The sequence below is a fragment of the Populus trichocarpa genome, chromosome 13, assembly GCF_000002775.5.
Source record: "Populus trichocarpa isolate Nisqually-1 chromosome 13, P.trichocarpa_v4.1, whole genome shotgun sequence".
Classification (NCBI taxonomy): Eukaryota; Viridiplantae; Streptophyta; class Magnoliopsida; order Malpighiales; family Salicaceae; genus Populus; species Populus trichocarpa.
Genome location: NC_037297.2, coordinates 11,734,683 through 11,754,791, shown reverse-complemented (window position 1 = coordinate 11,754,791; position 20,109 = coordinate 11,734,683). Strand labels below are relative to the sequence as shown.

At 29.8% G+C, this 20,109-nt stretch overlaps 2 protein-coding genes across 2 annotated transcripts; both read right to left on the bottom strand.

Annotated features, from left to right (window-relative positions):
• Nucleotides 1-3,659: 3,659 nt before the first annotated feature.
• Nucleotides 3,660-4,950, bottom strand: LOC18104420 (NAD(P)H-quinone oxidoreductase subunit T, chloroplastic). The gene is made up of 2 exons (XM_006376187.3): nucleotides 4,515-4,950; nucleotides 3,660-4,228 (listed from the first exon to the last, which is right to left on the bottom strand). Exons 1-2 carry the CDS (start codon nucleotides 4,862-4,864, stop codon nucleotides 3,808-3,810), a joined length of 771 nt encoding a protein of 256 aa, XP_006376249.2. The 5' UTR covers nucleotides 4,865-4,950; the 3' UTR covers nucleotides 3,660-3,807.
• Nucleotides 4,951-12,190: 7,240 nt separating this feature from the next.
• LOC18104419 (zinc-finger homeodomain protein 2) lies at nucleotides 12,191-13,523 on the bottom strand. The gene has a single exon (XM_006376186.3). The coding sequence runs from the start codon at nucleotides 13,230-13,232 to the stop codon at nucleotides 12,387-12,389; it is 846 nt and encodes a 281-aa protein (XP_006376248.1). The 5' UTR covers nucleotides 13,233-13,523; the 3' UTR covers nucleotides 12,191-12,386.
• Between the last annotated feature and the right edge of the window lie 6,586 nt (nucleotides 13,524-20,109).

The following is a 20,109-nucleotide window of genomic DNA, read 5'->3' as shown; positions in this document are numbered from 1 at the left end:
TATACTTGATAAATGCCTTTACAAAATAAATTACAAGCAAAAAATTACGAGAAATTGTTTTTTTTTTTTAAGAAAGACAAACTTGGAAGTGAAAAACATTAAAAGGTAAGAGCTCTAGGTTCATTTAGAGTGCATGATTAATAAACAAAACTATGGAGTATATACAATAAGCTTTACCATAATATTTTTTGTTCTTTTAATTTGCTTGATTGAAATTTAGTTTAGACAAGTTTCTCATGTACATGTATAAATTTGAGGTGTTTATATTATTCTTTTAAGAGTGTTTTTTTTTAAACAAATAGTATAAACTCATAACATATCATGTTGATCTAGTCGAAACATGATATTATTAAGAAAAAACCATACCATGAGACGATGTTGTCCAAACTCCATTTAAAAACAAATTCCCAGCTATGTTGTTTTCTTTAACGTAAAACAAATAGGCACGTTGTAGAGAACTTTTTAATAATATCACTAAACCTGGTCTTGCTGGGTCAACTTCAAAATCTCTCGACTCAATTGCTTGCTTAGCCTAGGCATTAAATTAACTTGTGTGAGAGTTGTCATAATATGACCTAGTTGATTTGATGGGGTCAAAAATAACTCAGATGCCGCTAAAAACATTGGTCTACTTAAAAAAATCAGGATGATATATATATTTTTTTAATATTAAGATGACAACATTTTGAATCATATCCGGTCAACATGTGTTAACCATTAAATCTGCAACTCAAGTCATAGACATGACTATAATGCACCATCTTGGTCAAACAATTATCATTTTTTAATTTATATATAATATATATTATTTTGTTTAACTTATATTTTATATATATATATATATATATATATATAATTTAATATCTATCAATAAAAAAAATTAAACATTGATATTAAGTTAGGAAAAAATATTAAAAGAATCTTATAAAATCTGCATTAAGTATTTTTCATAGGTTTGAGATATATTACTATTCTGATTTAAACACAATAAAAACAATACAAATAAACATATGACAAAATACAAACGAGATTACGCTAAAGAATAATATTAGAGATAATTAAAGTTTTATGAAAATTCTTTATTTAGTGATATGACATCATGCAATTGGGATTTCTCAAGCACTTAATTTCATAATTATATATAATTATCTCATTAAATGTGATAAGGTATATCCCATGATTTCAAATTCCTTCCTTTGCCACGTCATTTATTAATTAAGAAATAGTAAAAATATTTAATACCGTTATCACCACTTGTTTATAAATAATATAATCAAATCACTAGACAATTAATCATATATATTAACACATATATGATTCTCATTTTAAAAAAATAAGGAAATTTCTCTGCACAATCTTATCCATTTATTAAGATTTATCCCACATAATGGATGGATAAGATTTGTGTATGCGAGTATACGAATGCCTGTTCAAAATAAGAATGCAAGTGGAAATTTATTGTCATGTTGTGGTTATTGTTATATAGTATTTTTTACTTAGAAATTAAAAATATATAAAAATAATATTTTTTTTATTTTATAAAAATTATTTTTAATATTAACACATTAAAATGATCTGAAAACACCAAAAACATATTAATTTAAAACACATAAAATTTTTTCAAAAAATTTCAAAAACATTTTTGAAACTCAAAAACAAATAGGTATTATATTTTTCAATCACTAAAAACTACAAATAAAGAAACTAGAGTTTTTTAAACCCTAAAATTATAATTCTAAATCACAGAAAAAAAACTCAAACTGAAAATTTATTAATATCAATTATCTGAATAATATGAAATCTTTATTTTTAATAGCCTACATGTTTTTAAATAAAACAAATATTCTAGTTAATAAAATCATAATCAATTTGAAAATTCTAATCTAAATAAAAAAATAATTCATAAACAACAAGAAAAATAAAAACTTTCAGGTTTAATTTATACATGAAATCAAACTTAGCTAGTTTTCATTGTAGAATGGAGTCCTTATAAACCATATAGTAGGTGACCTAGTGGTAAGAGCTTGAGATCAAGAGGTTTGTTCCTCTTGTGGTCTCAAGTTTGAGCCATGTGGTTGCTAATATGATGGTCATTGGAGACTTACATGGTCGTTAACTTCAGGGCCCGTGAGATTAGTTAAGGTGCGCGCAAATTAACCCGGACACCAACACTAATAATAAAAAAAATTGAGTCCTTAGAATGTGTTGATCAAATTTCAAAAAAATATCAATTTTTTTATTATCAAAATCTAAACAATTAAGGAAATGATACAATAAAGAAATTATGATAAAAGATAGTGCACCGTGTTATTTCCTTAGTCGCAAAAAATCAAAGCTGGCATGATATGCATCTAATTCCCACAATTTTAACACACACAAATGCTATAAATAGTGCCTAAAGTTTGTACTTTTTCCATCACCTTTTATTTTATTTTTCAATGCTTTCCTAGTCATCTAGTTATTACTATATTCCTTTTCTTTTACTGAGTAATCAAAGTTGAAATCACCAATGATGGATCGTGTTCATGGCTATTCATCCAGTCTATGGATCGTGTTCATGGCCGTGAACAACGAGCTCTTCATGGGCATGATTCTTTTCTTTATTCTCTGTCACCATATATTTGGATGTTTAGCTTCAAATATTAGTAAATGAACACGAGGGTGGTTGGAATCGCTGCAAATGGATCGTGTTCATGGCACTTCATGTCTTCTGTGGCAATTCAAGTTACAGGGTAGATGAAATGCCATGAACAACGATCTCTTTATGGGGATGATTTCTTATCCGTTTATTCTTTCACAAGTTCTTGAGAATTGTTTGCTGTAGATGGATGGTGTTCATGGCATTCCATGTATTTTATAGTTCGACATTAATAATAATATAAGATATATAGAATGTCATGAACAAGCATCTCTTTATAGAGCGCCTTACAGATCCAGTTTAATCCAGGAGACGAATCATAATGGTTCACCAGGTGAAGAAATGAATTCCTTCTCTCTATTCAGTATTCACACCCTCCCTTCCTCTTCCTCACACCCCTCCCCATATTTTACTGCTCCATTCGGCACTGCAACCTGCAGTATTCATTCACTATTTATATTCTTACTTTCTTATCTCCATATGATCCTTATCAAGGGAAGAAATGATGCCACTCGCTTTAATTTCCTTTTTCAGAATATAAATTCTATAAAGATTTGGTTCTGTCTGCATCATATAATTATATATTTTCTTTTCTTTTCGAACATGGCAGCCAAAGCCTTTTGAAGGTCTAGGAACTCACCAAGGCATTACAGTCGTGTTATCTTTGCGCTGGCCTGTCCTGTCAAGATAGTTCAACATTATGAACTCTGTATCTTACAGCTCAGCTCCTGCAGAATCTCCTGTGTCAATCTCATCATGATGCCACTCAATTAGTAACAAGGTTTTCCACCCATCATGATTTTATATGCCTGCTTCAAGAATTTTAATGGGGCATGTGTTCACAGATATTAAAAGAACAATTTAACATCAATAAAGATATTGGCGAGGGGGTTTCCTGCTTTTACATAAAATACTTTCTTGAGTCTTTTCACCATAATTTGAAGTCTGATTAATCGACATTAAACTATTTTAATGGTAACTTGAGATTAAAGGCATAACTGCTGAGAACAAATTTCCAAGATGACAACAAACAGTCAAGCACATATCTTGCACAACCAGAATCATATTTTGCCAATCCAATAATAATTCTGGATTTCAGCCATGTGCCGTACAAAATCATAGCATCTTGGCAATAAATACTTTACAATTATGCTGTGTAACTTAAATTACTAATATGGTTCTTTGAAGAAGAGAACAAAAATGAGGCAACCAATTGAGAAGAGTATGATAAAAATATCAAACGTAAGAGCTGACATTGCTTGATCACTTAGACCCATGTTTCTTCCACCAAGACGATCAACCATGTCCGGTACAGATTCATATCTGTTTATTTCTTGTTCATAAGGATCTTCCAATCTCATTCTCATTTGCTCTGCTTGCCGGCTTGCAGCCTCTTGAGCTAGTGTCCAATCATAAAATTTGCGTTTCTCATCATTGCTCAAGATATCATAAACTTCTCTTAGTCTCATGAACTTTTCTGAAGCTGATTTCAGTGGAAGTGAAGTTGTGTCTGGATGGTACTCCTTTGATAGCCTCCTGTATGCGGTTTTAATCTCCTCCATATCAGCATCTGCTGATACGCCTAAGAACCTGGTGATCATTTGCAATTGGCATGTTAGTGCTACTTACTCTGGTTTTATGGATATATATGAAGTAACAAGTGCATTGAAGGAACACAGAAATACATTTGCTAAATCCATAACTTGCAAAGTAAATACAAGAATGAATCACATTTTCAATCTAAACATCCATATCGAACGTTATGTCTAAGAACTAAACACTCGACTACGCAACTAGATGAATAAATTCAATCGAAAAGTGATAAAAAGAAAGTCTTTTGACTCCCTTTGAATTAAGGATGCTCAAGAACACTCACTGGTAATGAGAATCAGAAGAATCATTGAGCAAATCAGCAAACCTCTTTCCCAACATATCTTTCTGCTCATCTTCTGCTTGCTTTGTCTGCTCTGAACTAGTACTACTTCCTCCAACCCACCCTTCATCTTCGTTGTCCCAATGAATTCTTGTATCAACCCCTGGTGGTGCTCTTTGAGGCTTCTCTGGGCTTCCTTGTTCTGCATAAACACCAAAAGCTCTCCCTCTGTTGCCTGTTCTTCCTGATGGGGCTTTTCTTATCGACAGATGTTTTTTCCTACGGTGGCCACTGCCGTTTTGGGTCCTAAGAAAGAGAGAAAACGGAGCTTGAGTGGCAGTTGTGGAAGCCATGAAAGAGAAGAAAGACCTGTATGGCTTGTAAAGGTAAGGAGAGAAGCTGCTTCCATGACCTCACATTCCTGTGGTTCAGGGCGTTGATTAAGAGATCGTTTGGCATTATGTTTGTAACTGTGTTTCATCAAATTTTAAATTTTTTTTATTTTTTGTTAAAATTAAATGTGGTTTGTACTTTTTGGATCGTTTTGATGTGCTGATGTCAAAAATAATTTTTAAAAAATAAAAAAACATCATTGTCATGTATTTCAGCACGAAAAGTTATTTAAAAAGCAACCGCTACCATACTGCCAAACACACTCTAAGCCACCTTGGCCTGTTGTTTGTTTTCTGCTAATATATAACAGGACCACTATGTCCTTTGTGTCATTTGCATTTTCTAATTTTTGGTGACCAGAGAGATAATAATTCTATGAAATATATGTTTTGGAGTGTGATAGCGATTATTTTTTAAGGTATTTTTTACTTGAAAATACATTAAAATATTTTTTTTATTTTTTAAAATTATTTCTGATATCAGCATATCAAAACAATCTGAAAACATCAAAAACAAATAATTAAAAATAAAATAAAAATTAAAAACAAAAATCAAATTTAAATTGTGCTTTCATGTTAACGGTGAACCACAACCAACAATATGTTTAGTTTTTAAAATAACTTAGTTTTGTGCTATGAGACCCATCAAAAAATTAAATTCAAAACACAGTTATCGTGCAGTAGGCTTTACATGTCTTTTTTAGTTGGGATTCATAAAAAAAAACCTGTCATGTCTTCAACCGTTTGCCGAAGTTACCAGAAAGTCCCCACGAGTCTCCTTCTTCCATAATGCAATGACTAATTAGTTTTTGTCTTTTTTATGATGCTTCCTGAATGGGTTCTAGCAATTTTTTCTAACAAAATGTAATGGTTTTTTTCCCTTTTATGACATGTAATAGATCTAAAGCTATTTATCATTTATTTCAAAAGAAAGTAGTTAGTGAATCTATCGTCAAAATATTTACATTTGATGTTATATAGTCTTCATATAACTTGATTATCTTCAGTTCACTGTCATGAGAAATGATCTTCACTGACAATTGAACTAGTCATTTCATGCAAATTTGATTGAAGAAATGAGGTGGATTGAATCTTTAAGTACGAGGAGATCTCAAAAAGGATGAAAATGAAGTTGATTGTTGCCAATTAAAGGGTTATGCATCTGCATAATGGGATCAGTTGGAGCAAACCCACCAAGACAAAAAAAGCAAAAAAATTATGAATTAGAGAAGATGAAAAGAAAGATGAAGGATACCTTTTTTTTTTCCTTTCAAGCATACTCAAACCTTGGACTATTCAAAGAAAAAATCTTTCCACAATTCAATCTCAAGAAGAACAATGTTGGACACTTACCATGCTACTTTAAATACTAGAGGTCATTTGCCATCAAACCTAAGGATATAGCGGTAAGCTGGAAACTGGAAACTCTAAAAGACTCAAGCGAATTAGATATTAAAATAAAAAGAGTGTGGCTTTTGGTGATCTCATTTATGATGAGATGGATAGGGATAGATACTTTCTATCAATTTATGATATTTATTTTAATAATGATTATGATGTTAATTATAGCATAAACAATGATAGTAATATGAATGATGATGTCTTCATTAACAAGCTAGAAGTTGAATTCAAAGAGAACATAAAAGGTGCTCAGCAAAAGAAAATTATTGGTTTAGTCTATATTGATCATTTTAATTACAAGTTTACTATTGTCATAAAGGTATATTTGTTCAAGGATCATATTGATACAACACACATTAATGAAGCAAGTTTAAGATTTGCAATTCATTACTCTAAAATCCAATAAAAAAAGATAATTTGCCAATTGATGTTTCTTATGCAAAATCTAACATGAAATGACTGAAATTAACATGTACAATTGTTATACACCTAAAACAAAGAAAGAAGATGAGCTAAGGAGCCTTGGTTGAAAATCTATGAGATTGAGACAAAAATATTTTGATCTCTATAACGAGGTCTTTCCAATCTAGGAAAACTATTCTAGGAGCTTTTTAGAAAAAAATTTAAAAAATTCTTATTTATTTTTCTTTTATCTTATATAGTATAATAATCAAATATTAGATGGATTGTATAAATATTTATTATGATTTTATTTCCTTATTAAGAATTAGAGTTTGGGTCTAGGGCTAAAATAAGTAGATTGTTTGTTTAATTTTGTTTTAGGAATTTTTGGTATTTTTATGAATTAATAAAGATATTATTCTTTTTATCTTGTTTTCATGATTACATGGCATTTAGAGTTTTTCTGAAGACCTTTTTGTTCAACTCATTCTAAGTTTTCTTTCCATTCTAATTCTAATTAGAGATTACATGACATTTAGAGTTTTTCTCAAGCACTTTTCATTTTAATTAATCAAATTATAAAAAAAACAAAAGTAATAAACATCGGTAAAACATTGTAGATCAAGACTCATTTCACTATGAATTACTACTGTATAATGATGTTTTTTTTCCTCCACAGTGCAAGTTAATAAAGTGCAAATTAAGAGGTAAAATGGTCTTTTCACGAGCTTTACTTAGCATTATCAAATTGATTAGGGTTAAATCAATATTTTTATTTTTTTAAGCATAGTAAAAATCGACAACCTTTTTTTTCTTTATGTTCTCTCTCTTCAATTTATGCATTAAACCATTCAATTTTTCAAAGCAACTTTTCAATTTGTTTTTCCTTCAGATTTGGTTTCTATTCTTTTTATTACTATTTGTTTTATTTGAAATAATTTATAAAATTAGAATTTTTTTTCAATTTAATTCTTTAATTTTTTTATCTATTATATTTGATCTTTATTATTTTAATTGCTATTTTTTTTATCATTTTCTTGATTATTTTATTTTTTTAATTTTATCCCTCATTGTTTTATTTCATTTGATTTTTATATCAGATTTGTTCATCATTTTTTTTATTGTTATTTGTCTTGTTTTTTAATTTTGGATGATTGAGAATTCTACTTTGTAATTTTTCAAGTTTGTCTTTTATAGGGTAATCCGGTCTCATGATTCAGGTCACAAGTTTTGAATATTAGTGTGGTTTGACTTCAGTCTTCTTTATGTTCTTTTTTAAAACTTAATTCTTTTTTAATTTTATTATTCAATATTATATTATTAGGCTTTCAGTTTCATCAGTTTTTCCACTTTTCTTTCTATAGAGTTATTTTGATTTCATATCTCAGATCATAAGGTAATCGAGTTAAACCAAGTTAACTTGGATTTTTTTATCTTGTTTTTAATTTTTTCAGTTTCACCTTTTATTATTTTGTTTGCTTGAGAGTTGGTCTCCATTACTTTATTCAATTTCTTTTGTACAAAATTATCTCACCCTCACAAGTAAGCCACGAGTTTAGCATGCTGGTTAGAGTCAAGTTTTTTTTATATTTTTTAAAATTAATTTTTTTAATTCATTCTTTGGTATTTGATTTATTAGTAATTGAGCTTCAAATTTCTTTTCAATTACTCATTTTTTTTCCCTACTGGTTTATATATATATTAATCAAGTTTATTGAATATATTTAAATTAATGACTTGAGTTTTTTATTTTTTAAAACATTATCATTATTTGAGCATAATTTTTTATCTAAAAAAAAAATTTAAGCAACAAGGATCACCTTTCTAGTTCTACTATGTAAAATCTTTTGCTGAAAATCCAAGAGAGAATCAAGGTACATTTGAATTTAGAGATCACCAGTAATTGGAACAAAAACATTCTATCATTGCAATTGAGGAACACGTGTTAATTTAACTTTTATGTCTATTTTGAATTTATCTTTGAAAAGTTTTCTTCGAGAGCTTGTACTCCCTCGAATCTTTCCAAATATCCTTTACCTCAAAGACTTTTGTTCAATTTATATTATTTATTCTCGACAATTAAATATTATTTATTCATTTATTGTTATTATTGCTGGGTACTTGTTACATGTTGGATCTATCTTGGCCCGCGTAACTATGGACGGTGTCGAGATTTTACTAAAGACACGAGTCTCGGAAAGCTCAAGACATAAATTCACGTCTTTATTTTCTGAACTGAAATTTATATGAACAGAAATTAAGACATGGGAGCGGGTCCTCGACCTGTATCTTAGAAAATTCAGGATGTAAATTCATGATTTTTATACCTGAAATTAATTATTTTAAATTTTTGTACAAAATAATTAAAGTTGATGTTTGACTTCGGCTACGAAGAGTGGAATCCATGTTGGATGACACCCACAATTTGTCACGATATCAGGTTATTTAATGATGTTTAGATTTTAAAATGGAGTAAAAATAACATAGAAAATCCATCGTGATAAACCTATAACCATATTAATTAGAGGTGAATTAGCTCAAAATATACCGTCAAACTCGCGATCCATATCATATAATTGGAATAACCTTATAAAAAATAAACAGAATTATAAAGCTATTTTTTTTTCAAAAAAAATATCAACTTTTCAAACTCGTGATCTAAATCATTAGACTCGAAGTACCCAATCTGAAAAAAAAAAATATGAAGTCCAATTCCTAATCAATCATATATTGAAGGATGAAATTGAAAGAAAAATTTTAATTATACAAAAGAATTTTTAAAAAGTAGACGATGATCAAAATTAAAATACAAAATAAATTTTATATTTAATTGAATGGTGAAATTGAAAAAATCAATTTAGTAAAAGGATAAAAAAAATAAAAAAAAAAAATTAAGGCTCAAAATTGACATAAAAAATAAAAAACAATTTTGTAATTAAAAGGTGAAATTAAAAAGAATAATAACTTTTACAAAAGGATCAAGAAAAAAAAATTAAAAAAATGATGATCAAATTGAAAAATATAATACCATCAATTTGAATTGAAGAAAGAAATTAAAAATCAATAAAACTTTTACAAAATGATTAAGATAAAAAATTAGAAATTCAAAAAATAAGGACCAAATTGAAAAATATAATATTTGGTAAATTGGGATTCATTGATGAAATTGAAAAAAAAAACTTATACAAAAAGCCAATACCAAAAATAAAAAATAAAAAATAGACTGAAGTAAAAATACTCAAGAGGGTCAAACTTTAATTTTTAGAGAATGAGAGAAAAAAAAACCCACAAACGATAAAATAACTCGCCACCATAGACATGTGCCACACCAATATAAAGAGAACACGACAACATTTCTAATAACACGACATTTTAGATGGCAGGAGGTGCTGGACACATTATCTGAAAGTCACAATCACCTCTTACACGCCCTTGGATGTGCCACATTCGCATGTTTGTTTTTGTTTTTTTTTTCTAGCTAAGTACAAAAGTTCCCCGAAAATGACTTTCTAATAATAAAAAAAAAACATTGTGAAAAGCTAAAAACACCCTTTCTAATAATTAAAAAAAACATTGTAAAAAGTCAAAAACACCCCTTGACTCAAGGCTTAAATTTTTTATTTTAAGAGTTACTATTTATTTTAATTATTTATTATTTTTATATTTGATTAAATATCAAATTTCCTTTTAATTTAAATGATGATAACAAAAAAATAAAAAACTTTAGAAAAAATGCAAAGACACCTTTGGACACTAAGTTTAAATTTTGTGATCCTTGACTAATTTAAAAATAATAAATAAACCATATAAAAAAATTTAATATCCTTGAAAATCTGTACAAAGTTTCTTTTTGTGAAGAGACAAAAACAGTATTACCTTGTCCGAGGAACAGTAACAATAGATATAGAACTGCAGTGATTTTTTACGGCCAATTAGGTTTTGTTAAATGTGAGCAATTTTAGTCAACCTTCAAGTCTGACTTGGATGGAAGAAGTGGAGGTGAGGTCCGCATATGGAGTGCTAAGGGCCTTATCAACAGTTGAGGAGAGATTCTCATGCTTCATGTAGCATAGGGACAAATGAGAGCATTTAACCCTTCCTTTTATTCCATCGACTATAAGTTTCTAGAGTCATGTTACTATTTACGAAGGATAGTATAGGTTTTTTACAAGTACTTTTTCTTTAAAAATATATTAAAATAACCTTGTTTTTATTTTTAATTTTTTTTAATATCAGCACAGAAAAATAATTTTAAACACAAAATAATAATTAAATGTTTATGAAACAACATTTTAAATGCAATTCCTTAATGAACCTATTGTATAAAAAAACTGCATATAAGTGTAATCAATGTTTGAGAGTGTGAATATATTTTACTTCATACACAGTTTGAAAAATGTTTGAATAATTAAACACGCGCTAATTAATACAACTAAAAACTCTCGGGTCAATTATTTAGGGGTCAACTATTTAGATGATGGTCTAGTGATAAAAGTTTACGACTAAAATGTTTACTCTTTCTGTAGTCCCTGTAGTCCCAGATACCCATGTTAAACTACAAAAAAAAAACTCCCGGGTCCATAAAATTAATAGAGGTATTTGTAAACTATCCCAGATACTCCCGTTAATAAATAAAATAAAAAAAACTCTCTTGTAGCATAGATTAAGTGAAAACTTCTACCACCAACTTATTCCTCAATCGAATTTTAAATAAATTCATGACAACAAAGTGTTACATTAATAAAAATAATTCTTATGACGAGAGAGGATATCCATTAAAGAATTAAACCTAAATTAACAAGCAAGGCAAGGTACATATATATACTTTTTTAATCTAGTGAGCATAGTTCTAAATCTTGTATTTTTCTAAACTTGTACACTTTATGAAGATAGGATAAGATTTCCTCCTGTCAAAGATTTCACACACAGCAGGTATGGAAGGCCATTTTACTTTAAATTACTCATCCAATCTCATGAATTGGCTTTTGCTCCGATTTGGTCCCTTCTCTCTTTAAACCCATCCTCACTCGTGTCTGTTTCGAATGAACATTCAAAGAAACAAAAAAAGGGTTTCTTTTTCACTTTTAGACCAACACAACAACGCTAATTCAATGTCTTACTGTCCCCATTTGACATCACAGCCATGCTATGTTCCCAGTCCAATGAAATAGCTTAGGTTTACAAGAGAAAAGGGCAAAAATCTACACTGCCCATGCTCGAAACCATGTATGCTTTTCGACACAAAGGGGAGATTGTCACTATAAAAATCATGCATATATAATCACCGAGAATAAAATATTTTTGCCTTAACATTCAACAATTCCTTTTGGTTCGATTTCCCTGCCCTGCATGTATGTTTTCCCAAGTTCATACCATATTATCTTTAACTAAAAGCTTAGTCTCCGTTGTTTATTTTTCTTGGTGTGTGCGTGTGTATCCACTCATGGGTTCACATTACAGATTACTGCTAAAGAAACACATCCACAAAGCTAATCATCAGCATGATTAATGTCATTTTGGCCTCCTTTTCATGTCCATCAACTAGATTACTCGCTAGATTAAGATACTATCATACTAAATAAAGAAAAAAATAGTAGTGATAATTAATTAGGTCTTAAAAAGAGAGTAGGAAAGAGACCACTGGAAGGAATTAAAGATCAAAGTGGAACAATAATAATTACTAGACTCCAACAGGCTGAGGCGGAGCTGAAGGCGGAAGAGGAGGAGGAGGGGCCTCGGCAGACACTGGTGGAACACCATCTCTACGGCGGTGGGCATTCTTGTTATTATGCATCCAAACCTTTAGCACGTTTCTTTTGATACCGACTTCGTTACAGAACTGATTAAGAGCCATGTCATCATGTTTTTGTATTCTCCACCCTATCTTCTCAGCAAACTCCAACATCCTCTCTTTTTGTTCCTGCGTGAACTTTGTCCTAAACCTCTTGTTACTGCTGCCAGAAGTACTCTTCACCATAAACCCTTTCCCTCCTGACCCCACCACATTCACCTCACCTCTCTCAGGCGTCTCTGACCGTCGATCATTATCAAGATCATCAAGACCGTCATCATCGTCATCTTCGTCATGAGGGCGCGACATGAAATCATGAACCGGGTTCATGTTTTTAGTGGTGGGCGCACCATACAAGAGAAATTGCTGTGGTTGTAGTGGTGGTGGAGAGAGGAGGAGTTGTTGTTGGTGCTGTCTTTTGGTACTACTTTCCCTTCTATGGAAGTTACGGTGACAACCGCAGGCAGCGCAAGTGAGCCAATCACGAGTGCCATCATCACCACGTGGCATGAACTCACCGCAACCGTCATTGGCATGGCCACCAATGGAAGCAGCGTGGTTCCTCATGCATTCTTTGTACTTGACAACGTTTTTGCAAGGGTCTTTAGTAGCTTTGGGGTTGGAGATCATGGTGGTGATAGGTTTGGTGTGGAGTACTATGTCGACATCTTGGTCATGGACAGTTTCAGATTTGTGGTGGTGTTGTTGTTGGTAGGGTACAACACTCAGGTCCATTTTGGAAAGAGGGAAAGAGAGCTGTAATGGTGTTTTTTCTTTTTGCTTGCTGGGTTAAGGAGATGGGGTTATGGTAAAGGGTGGATTTAGGAGAAGCAGAAGGCTAGCTTAAGGTTTTGTTGAAGGAGATGGAAGAATGGGAAATTGGGAATGTTACGTTGATGGTTTTTTGTCAACTTGTAATAATCATGGCTGTGGAAGATAGCGTGAAATGAATTTAAGACAGGCATCACAAAAGAGTGAGTGAGCGAGAGAGAGAGAGAGAGAGAAGCAGAGGGGCGTCATAAGTTCAAGTGACTTACAGGTGGCAGTCAAGAATGTATGGGAAAGCTAGTTATTCGTTTCTCGTATTAGTACAGTAGTTATAACTACCAAGAAAAACAGATTATTTTTTAAAATAATGCAGGATTTTCTCTCATTATTTACAATTTAGATTTGAAAAATGAAAATAAAACCTTTCGGTGTTATTATAGCTGCCCTTAGATCTGAATTTTGGTACGAGAGTATGGTATTGGTTGTTTTTTATTTAAAAATATATTAAAATTATTTTTTTATTTTTTAAAAATTATTTTTAACATCATTACATCAAAACAATTTAAAAATATAAAAAAATAATTCTAAACAAATAAATACAAAATTAAGTAAAATATCATTTGAAATGATTTCATAACCTATGTATTCTAATATTTTAACAACAAGATATCTATATTCTTTTATTATTATTAATCCATAAAATTAAAAATAATTCATTAAATTTTCGTTTAGTTATTATCTGGAAATAAAAAAACAGTTATGAAAACAAAGATATGTTTTCATATTTATCGTATTTTAAAATAATATAAATTGACTAAAAAATTTCAAAAAATATATTTATTTTTTTTCTAAAATATTAACCAAACTCAAATTAAATTTGTTATGTAAAGAATTCAAACTCTTAGAAAAGTTACACTGCCAACTACGTTCCTTGTTGTTGAACTAGAAAGTAAAAATCCAAGCATTTAAAGCTTTATTTTATATAAAAATTAACATTTTTTTGAATGAAATCCATTATATGGTTTGACAAATCAAAATCGTTAGGGCATAAAATTGGTGATGGTTGGCAGCCTTTTTTCGGTAAAAAACGCCATCACTGACACGTGTCAGTCATTTTTGTGCTACGAAATTTAACACACGAATTAGGAGGAGATTACGGACGTCACCACTCCACCACCTAAGAATCCTCACAGACAAACCAACCATGGGAATTACCGTGCAGGTGTCGCTTTCTAATTGGGTAAATCCTGTCCCGAAAATTACCAGCTCGTGAATTGTCAATGTCTTCATTATCATCAGAGATCGTGGGCCCCACCACGTGGGATTCTGATACAGAAACAGAGGATCCAACGGCTGGTGGAAGATCTCCACGTGATATGATCTTTTTGTTAAACAAAAATAATTTTTCCCGCACGTCACGCTTTTCCCGCCATGCCGTGGGGCCCATAAAGAAGTCAGATTAGAGAGAGCGTGGGTTTCAAGGTACAGAGGACGGGGAAGAAGAGGAAGAGGAGAGGGCAGCGCTCCACCCCCACCACCACCACCCCCTCCATTACACTTTCTCGTTACTGACAACTTGATCAGATTTTCCATCAACTACTCCTGCGCTTGCCATTCCATTCAATAATAATAATATTTTTAATTTAATACACAATTTGACTATCAATAAATCCACGTATTTTATTATATCACCAAATGTGGCTCGTAAATATATTTATCACCATTTTTATTTGCTCAATGTCTTTTCATGCACAGCCATTAAACCAGGTTGACCTGTCGTTTTTTATGAGTATTTTTTATATATATAAAATAAATCTTATTTTAATAAAAAAATATTATTTTATTAATTTAGATTAATTGATTTACATGAGCATTTTTAAGAATTTAAATCCGTGAATCCCTTCTTTTTGTAACCCTGGACTCTATTAATTCAAATGATTGAATTTAAAAAATAATATATTCATTGAATTTCTCTTTGACGAAGGTTTTTCCAAGGGTGCCCAAAACTCAATTTTAAGCAATGTTAATTAAAACTATGATATTTTATTATTTATTTTTTCCCCTTCTGTTCAAAAGAATTAAAAAAATTCACCCATTCACCCATTTGTTTTCCTATATCCATTCCTCGGTGCAAGTGGTAGGGAAGTTAATTAAATTACATGCATTTTTGGGGTGTTTGGAAAATTAATTACATGAAACTAATCAAAATAATATTTTTTATTTTTTAAAAGTTATTCTTAACATCAAAACAATTAAAAAATCATATTAAATAAAAAATATATTTTTTAATTTCTTAAAAAAACTATGTTTTAATGATTCTTGCTTCTTCTTTTTTCCGCAATAATATAAATTTTGTTTTCGACAAAATCATGTGAATAAGCATCTTTTTCAGCTTTTCTTTGGAACAAACAAGTATGCATATGATTAACTCATTCATAAGTAGGGACGGCTAATATTTTCAAAGTTATATTAATTTGGACTTCTTTTTTTCGTGATTTTCAATTAAAAGGTCTGAACATATTTTTGTTTCATGTGTAAACAAGACCTCAACACTGCAATGATTCTTGTTTGAGACTATAAAGGCACTACAGCAGTGTTTTCCAAATGAAATCCGCTAGCATTCATGTAAGCAATGATAATTTGCTCTTCCTTTTAAGCTCAGCGTGTTGTTTGTGGCTGGAGATTTACTGTATATTTATGAATAATTGGGATAATCTATATATTCTCACAAATTCAATATCCAAACCACCGACACTCGCAAAGTATATACTATATACAAGATTATGGTTGTAGTTGTTAATTTATCTGCCCTTTTTTTTAAAAAAAATTCTTCTTGTGATCTTTTCTGTCGTAGAAAATTATTTTAAAAACATATTTAAGTGATACATTAAAGGTTAAATTAAAAATAAAGTTAGCTCACTTTTAGGGTTGATGTTCTGTTGAAAATTGTTCTTTGATAAAAAATACTTTAACATAAAACATTATCTTATTTAAAATAAATTATAAAATAAATTATGAATAAATAAAAAATTGATCTCAAATAACTTTATACATTAAGAGATTACAAAATTCCCTTGTAGCTTATGTAGTGAAATGTTAAAAAGTTAAGAATTTGAGATTAGGCTACACGTGAGCATGCTCCCAACTCGACATAGCTCGAGCACGGGTCTAGGGATTAGGTTTAAAATACTTTTTAGGCCTTTAAAGCTCATGAACAAAATGTCCATGCAATCATTTTTTTCTTCCTAAATAGTTTATTTTAAAAGAAAAAATGTCTACTTTTAAGGAAAAAAAACTATCATGTTTTTATTTTGTTATAGCAAGTAATTAAGGTAAAATAACAAAAAATAATTTTGCATCAATTTTGGTTTTAAAACATAGTATAAAAAAAGGATAAAAGGAAGATATTCTGTACACTGAGCATTAACTCTTCTGTCTTTCTCTTCTTTGTTTTTTCAACACTTTTGCCATGTTTTTCTTTAGTCATTTTAGAATTTAAGTTCTAAGTTTTTTTATAGAGTGATTTTTAGGCCTTCCTAGTATGTGGACCTTAATTAATAGGATAACTAATCAATGTAGTGTTGTTGGAATCATATGAGGTTGATTGCAATCAATTCTTTTGCACTAAGTGAGGAGCATACAATCTTTGACAAGTAATAGAGCTAATAACAAAGGATACAAAGTAAGTATACTAAATAATTTATAATAATTATTAAACTTATAAAAATTATTGTATTTGGTTACAAGTTTGTTTTTAATATATTATGTGTTTGTTAGTAACTTGTTTTAATTTTTTTATATTTAGTTTGTTATTGACTTGTATTTTTTTTGTTTTTATAAAACTATATTTGCATGTAGTATGATTTTATAAGAAATTGAACTAAAAAATTAATTGCTCATAATTCCAATTATTTTGTTAAATTGTTGATTTTTTTCTTACAAATTTAAATATGTTTGGTACTTGCATGTGTAGAGCCAAATTTTAATTATAAATCTTTGGCAATAGTTTGTATAGAAAACTATCATGACTTTAACTTAAAAGAAAAGATGGTTACTATAACCAATGTTGTTTTGACAAATATTAATTTAACATGACATTGTCGCCTTCTGTTATACATAGTATATAAAAAACTTGAAAAATCAATGAATTAAACTTTAAGAGGTAAACACGGAAGATGTTTTATCTAGTCACCTTTAACATTACAAAATTCTTGCCTAAAAGAGCTCCAAAGCTGTCAAATAATAAATCTAATCTCACTATGATGAAAGCCATGGACACATAGAATTATGATGATATTATATGCAAGAACCATATCTTAAATGGATTGGAAAATATATTATATGATGTGTTTACTTCAATAAAGAGTACAAAGACACTATGAGAAGCTTTAGACTGAAAGTACAACCATGTATCATAAAATCCATGATGGAATCAAAATTTATTGCTCTTGATAAAGATGGAGAGGAAACAAATGACTTTGAATTTCTTATAAGATATTCCATGTTGGCCTAAGTCAAACTAGTAATTTATATCCATTACGATAATCAATCAATAATTATAAGAGAACAAAGTAGCATGTAGAATGATATGTTTAGATATATACGTTATAAACATAATAATATTAAACATTTATTCTTGAATGAGGTTATTTTCATTGACTATGTAAAGTCAAAAAAAAATATTGTGGATCTACTCACTAAAATTTTAATAGAAGAGCTTGTGTATAGTTCATCGAGGAGAATGATCATAAAATCTGTAAAGGAGAAAGAGTATCAAGATGGTAACCCTACCTAATTGACTAGATATCCTAATATCTAGATTTAAAGGAAAAACTAACTGATGCAACATTCTTAGTAGCACTCAAAATAATTTTTCCTTATTATTCTTATGATAAAAAAAGGTATTAGCTATAACGTGATAAGGGTGAGCCTTACTCTTAATAATCTTATATCTTGGTCTACCAAGGGAAGTGTAACAAAATACTTTTAATAAAATATTACCTATATGAGTGATAAATATTTTTTTTTAGAATAATGAAATGTTGTATTCTTTAAAGTGCTCATAAAACTAAAAAATATTTAAGGTTAAAATGAGTACTGTTATCTTGGTTTACATAAAAAATTGAATAGTTCAAAACGTCGTCTTCACTAATTAATCAAGTAAATTCGATAATATTTAACTAAGATTCAAAGATAAAAGCTACTTATTTTGATATGGTGTTCCACCAAGTAATTATCACTCTACAAATGTTCAATTATTTATATAATGGTTAGGAAATTTCCTTTCATGTAGGGATTGTTAGAAATTTAATTTAGAAACATAGTCAACAGGCACATTTTAAGCCAAAGTACAAGTGAGGTCCATTTATGTTGAGTTTTATTTTGTAACAAAAATACTTTCACATGCAACATTAACTTTTTTTAAATATATTATGAGTGAATGAGAAATTAATCTTAAAAAACCCTAGGTTGACATGTTTTGTAAACCTAAGAACCCTCAATCGCATATTGAAAGATAAAAATATTTTTGATAAGTTGTATTATAGACAATTAAAGAGTTGAAATTGAACATGTATATCACCAAAGTTCTTATAAAGGAAAGGCCCTAGGGCTAGTAGGTTATAGGATTATGTCATACACTTTTGTTTGCTTAACTCGTCATGACATGGGCTTGAATCTCAAGTCTTAGGGCTTAGGGCTTGGTTAGGATTGGGTTATGGCATGGATTTATTGTAAAAAATACTTATTACACCTTTAAAGATTATTTTTAAAGTCATTCTATGAACAAAATGTTTGAACATTCATCTTTCGTTTCTTGAATAGTTTATTTTCAAAGAAAAACATATATTTTTAAGGCAAAAAATGTCAGGTTTTATGTTTTTTATGGAAGGTAATTAAGGCAAATAGCAGGAATTAATTATTTATAATTTTGGTTTCAAAAACTAATGTAAACAAGGGTTACAAGGATGATCTACACACTGGGCAATAACTCTTCTACCTTTCTTTCCTTTGTTTTTCCAGCATTTCTTATATGTTTTTCTTTAGTCATTCTAGAGTTTAAGTTCAAGTTTTTCTTAGAGAAATTGTCACACCTAACATCATGATGACCACTCTTTTTTCTCTCTCTAAGTTTTGCATAAAGATAGGGGGAAAGGTCTATAGAGAGAATGAGATGTGAAAAAGCCGCCACGTAATATTATAGTCATTAGAAACCATAACTAGTCTTTCAGAATTATAGACAGGGGGCTAGTTATGTTATATAAAAGATATTATCACCCTAAAATATCATACCTAAGGTAAATTACTTTGTTATTTATCCTTTTATTCCTAATATATTTAATATGTCTATGTGTTAATGGTCTACCTATATTGGTGAATGGAAACCTATAGTCCAAAGGTCGCCTTAAAACTAGAGGTTAGACTTAAAGGTGAAAAGAGATTGGTTGAGTTAAACTCTATCCTAAATGAGGTTAAGATCATATTGTCATTCTTGAGTGATGCTAGAATAACATCTTGTTGTGGCTTATTTATTCTAGAAACAATTGATGAATGATTGCACACTAGTAAGTTACTCCTAATTGAGGTTTATGACATGTGATAGTCTTTCAAACAATGTTAATGAATTAGTCTTTCAAACAATGTTAATGAATCATGTTGTGAGCCTCTTATAGAGAGAGAGAGAAAAAGAGATAAGGTTAAGGTTTCTTTTCAAAGAAATGGCCAGGGAAGAAGACAAAAGGGTATAAATACATTGCTTAAGGTGTTTATAATGATACCTAATTTTAAAAGCATTTTCACTATAGTCCTTTAACACTTATGATTCATGCGATTAAGGTCAAATTGA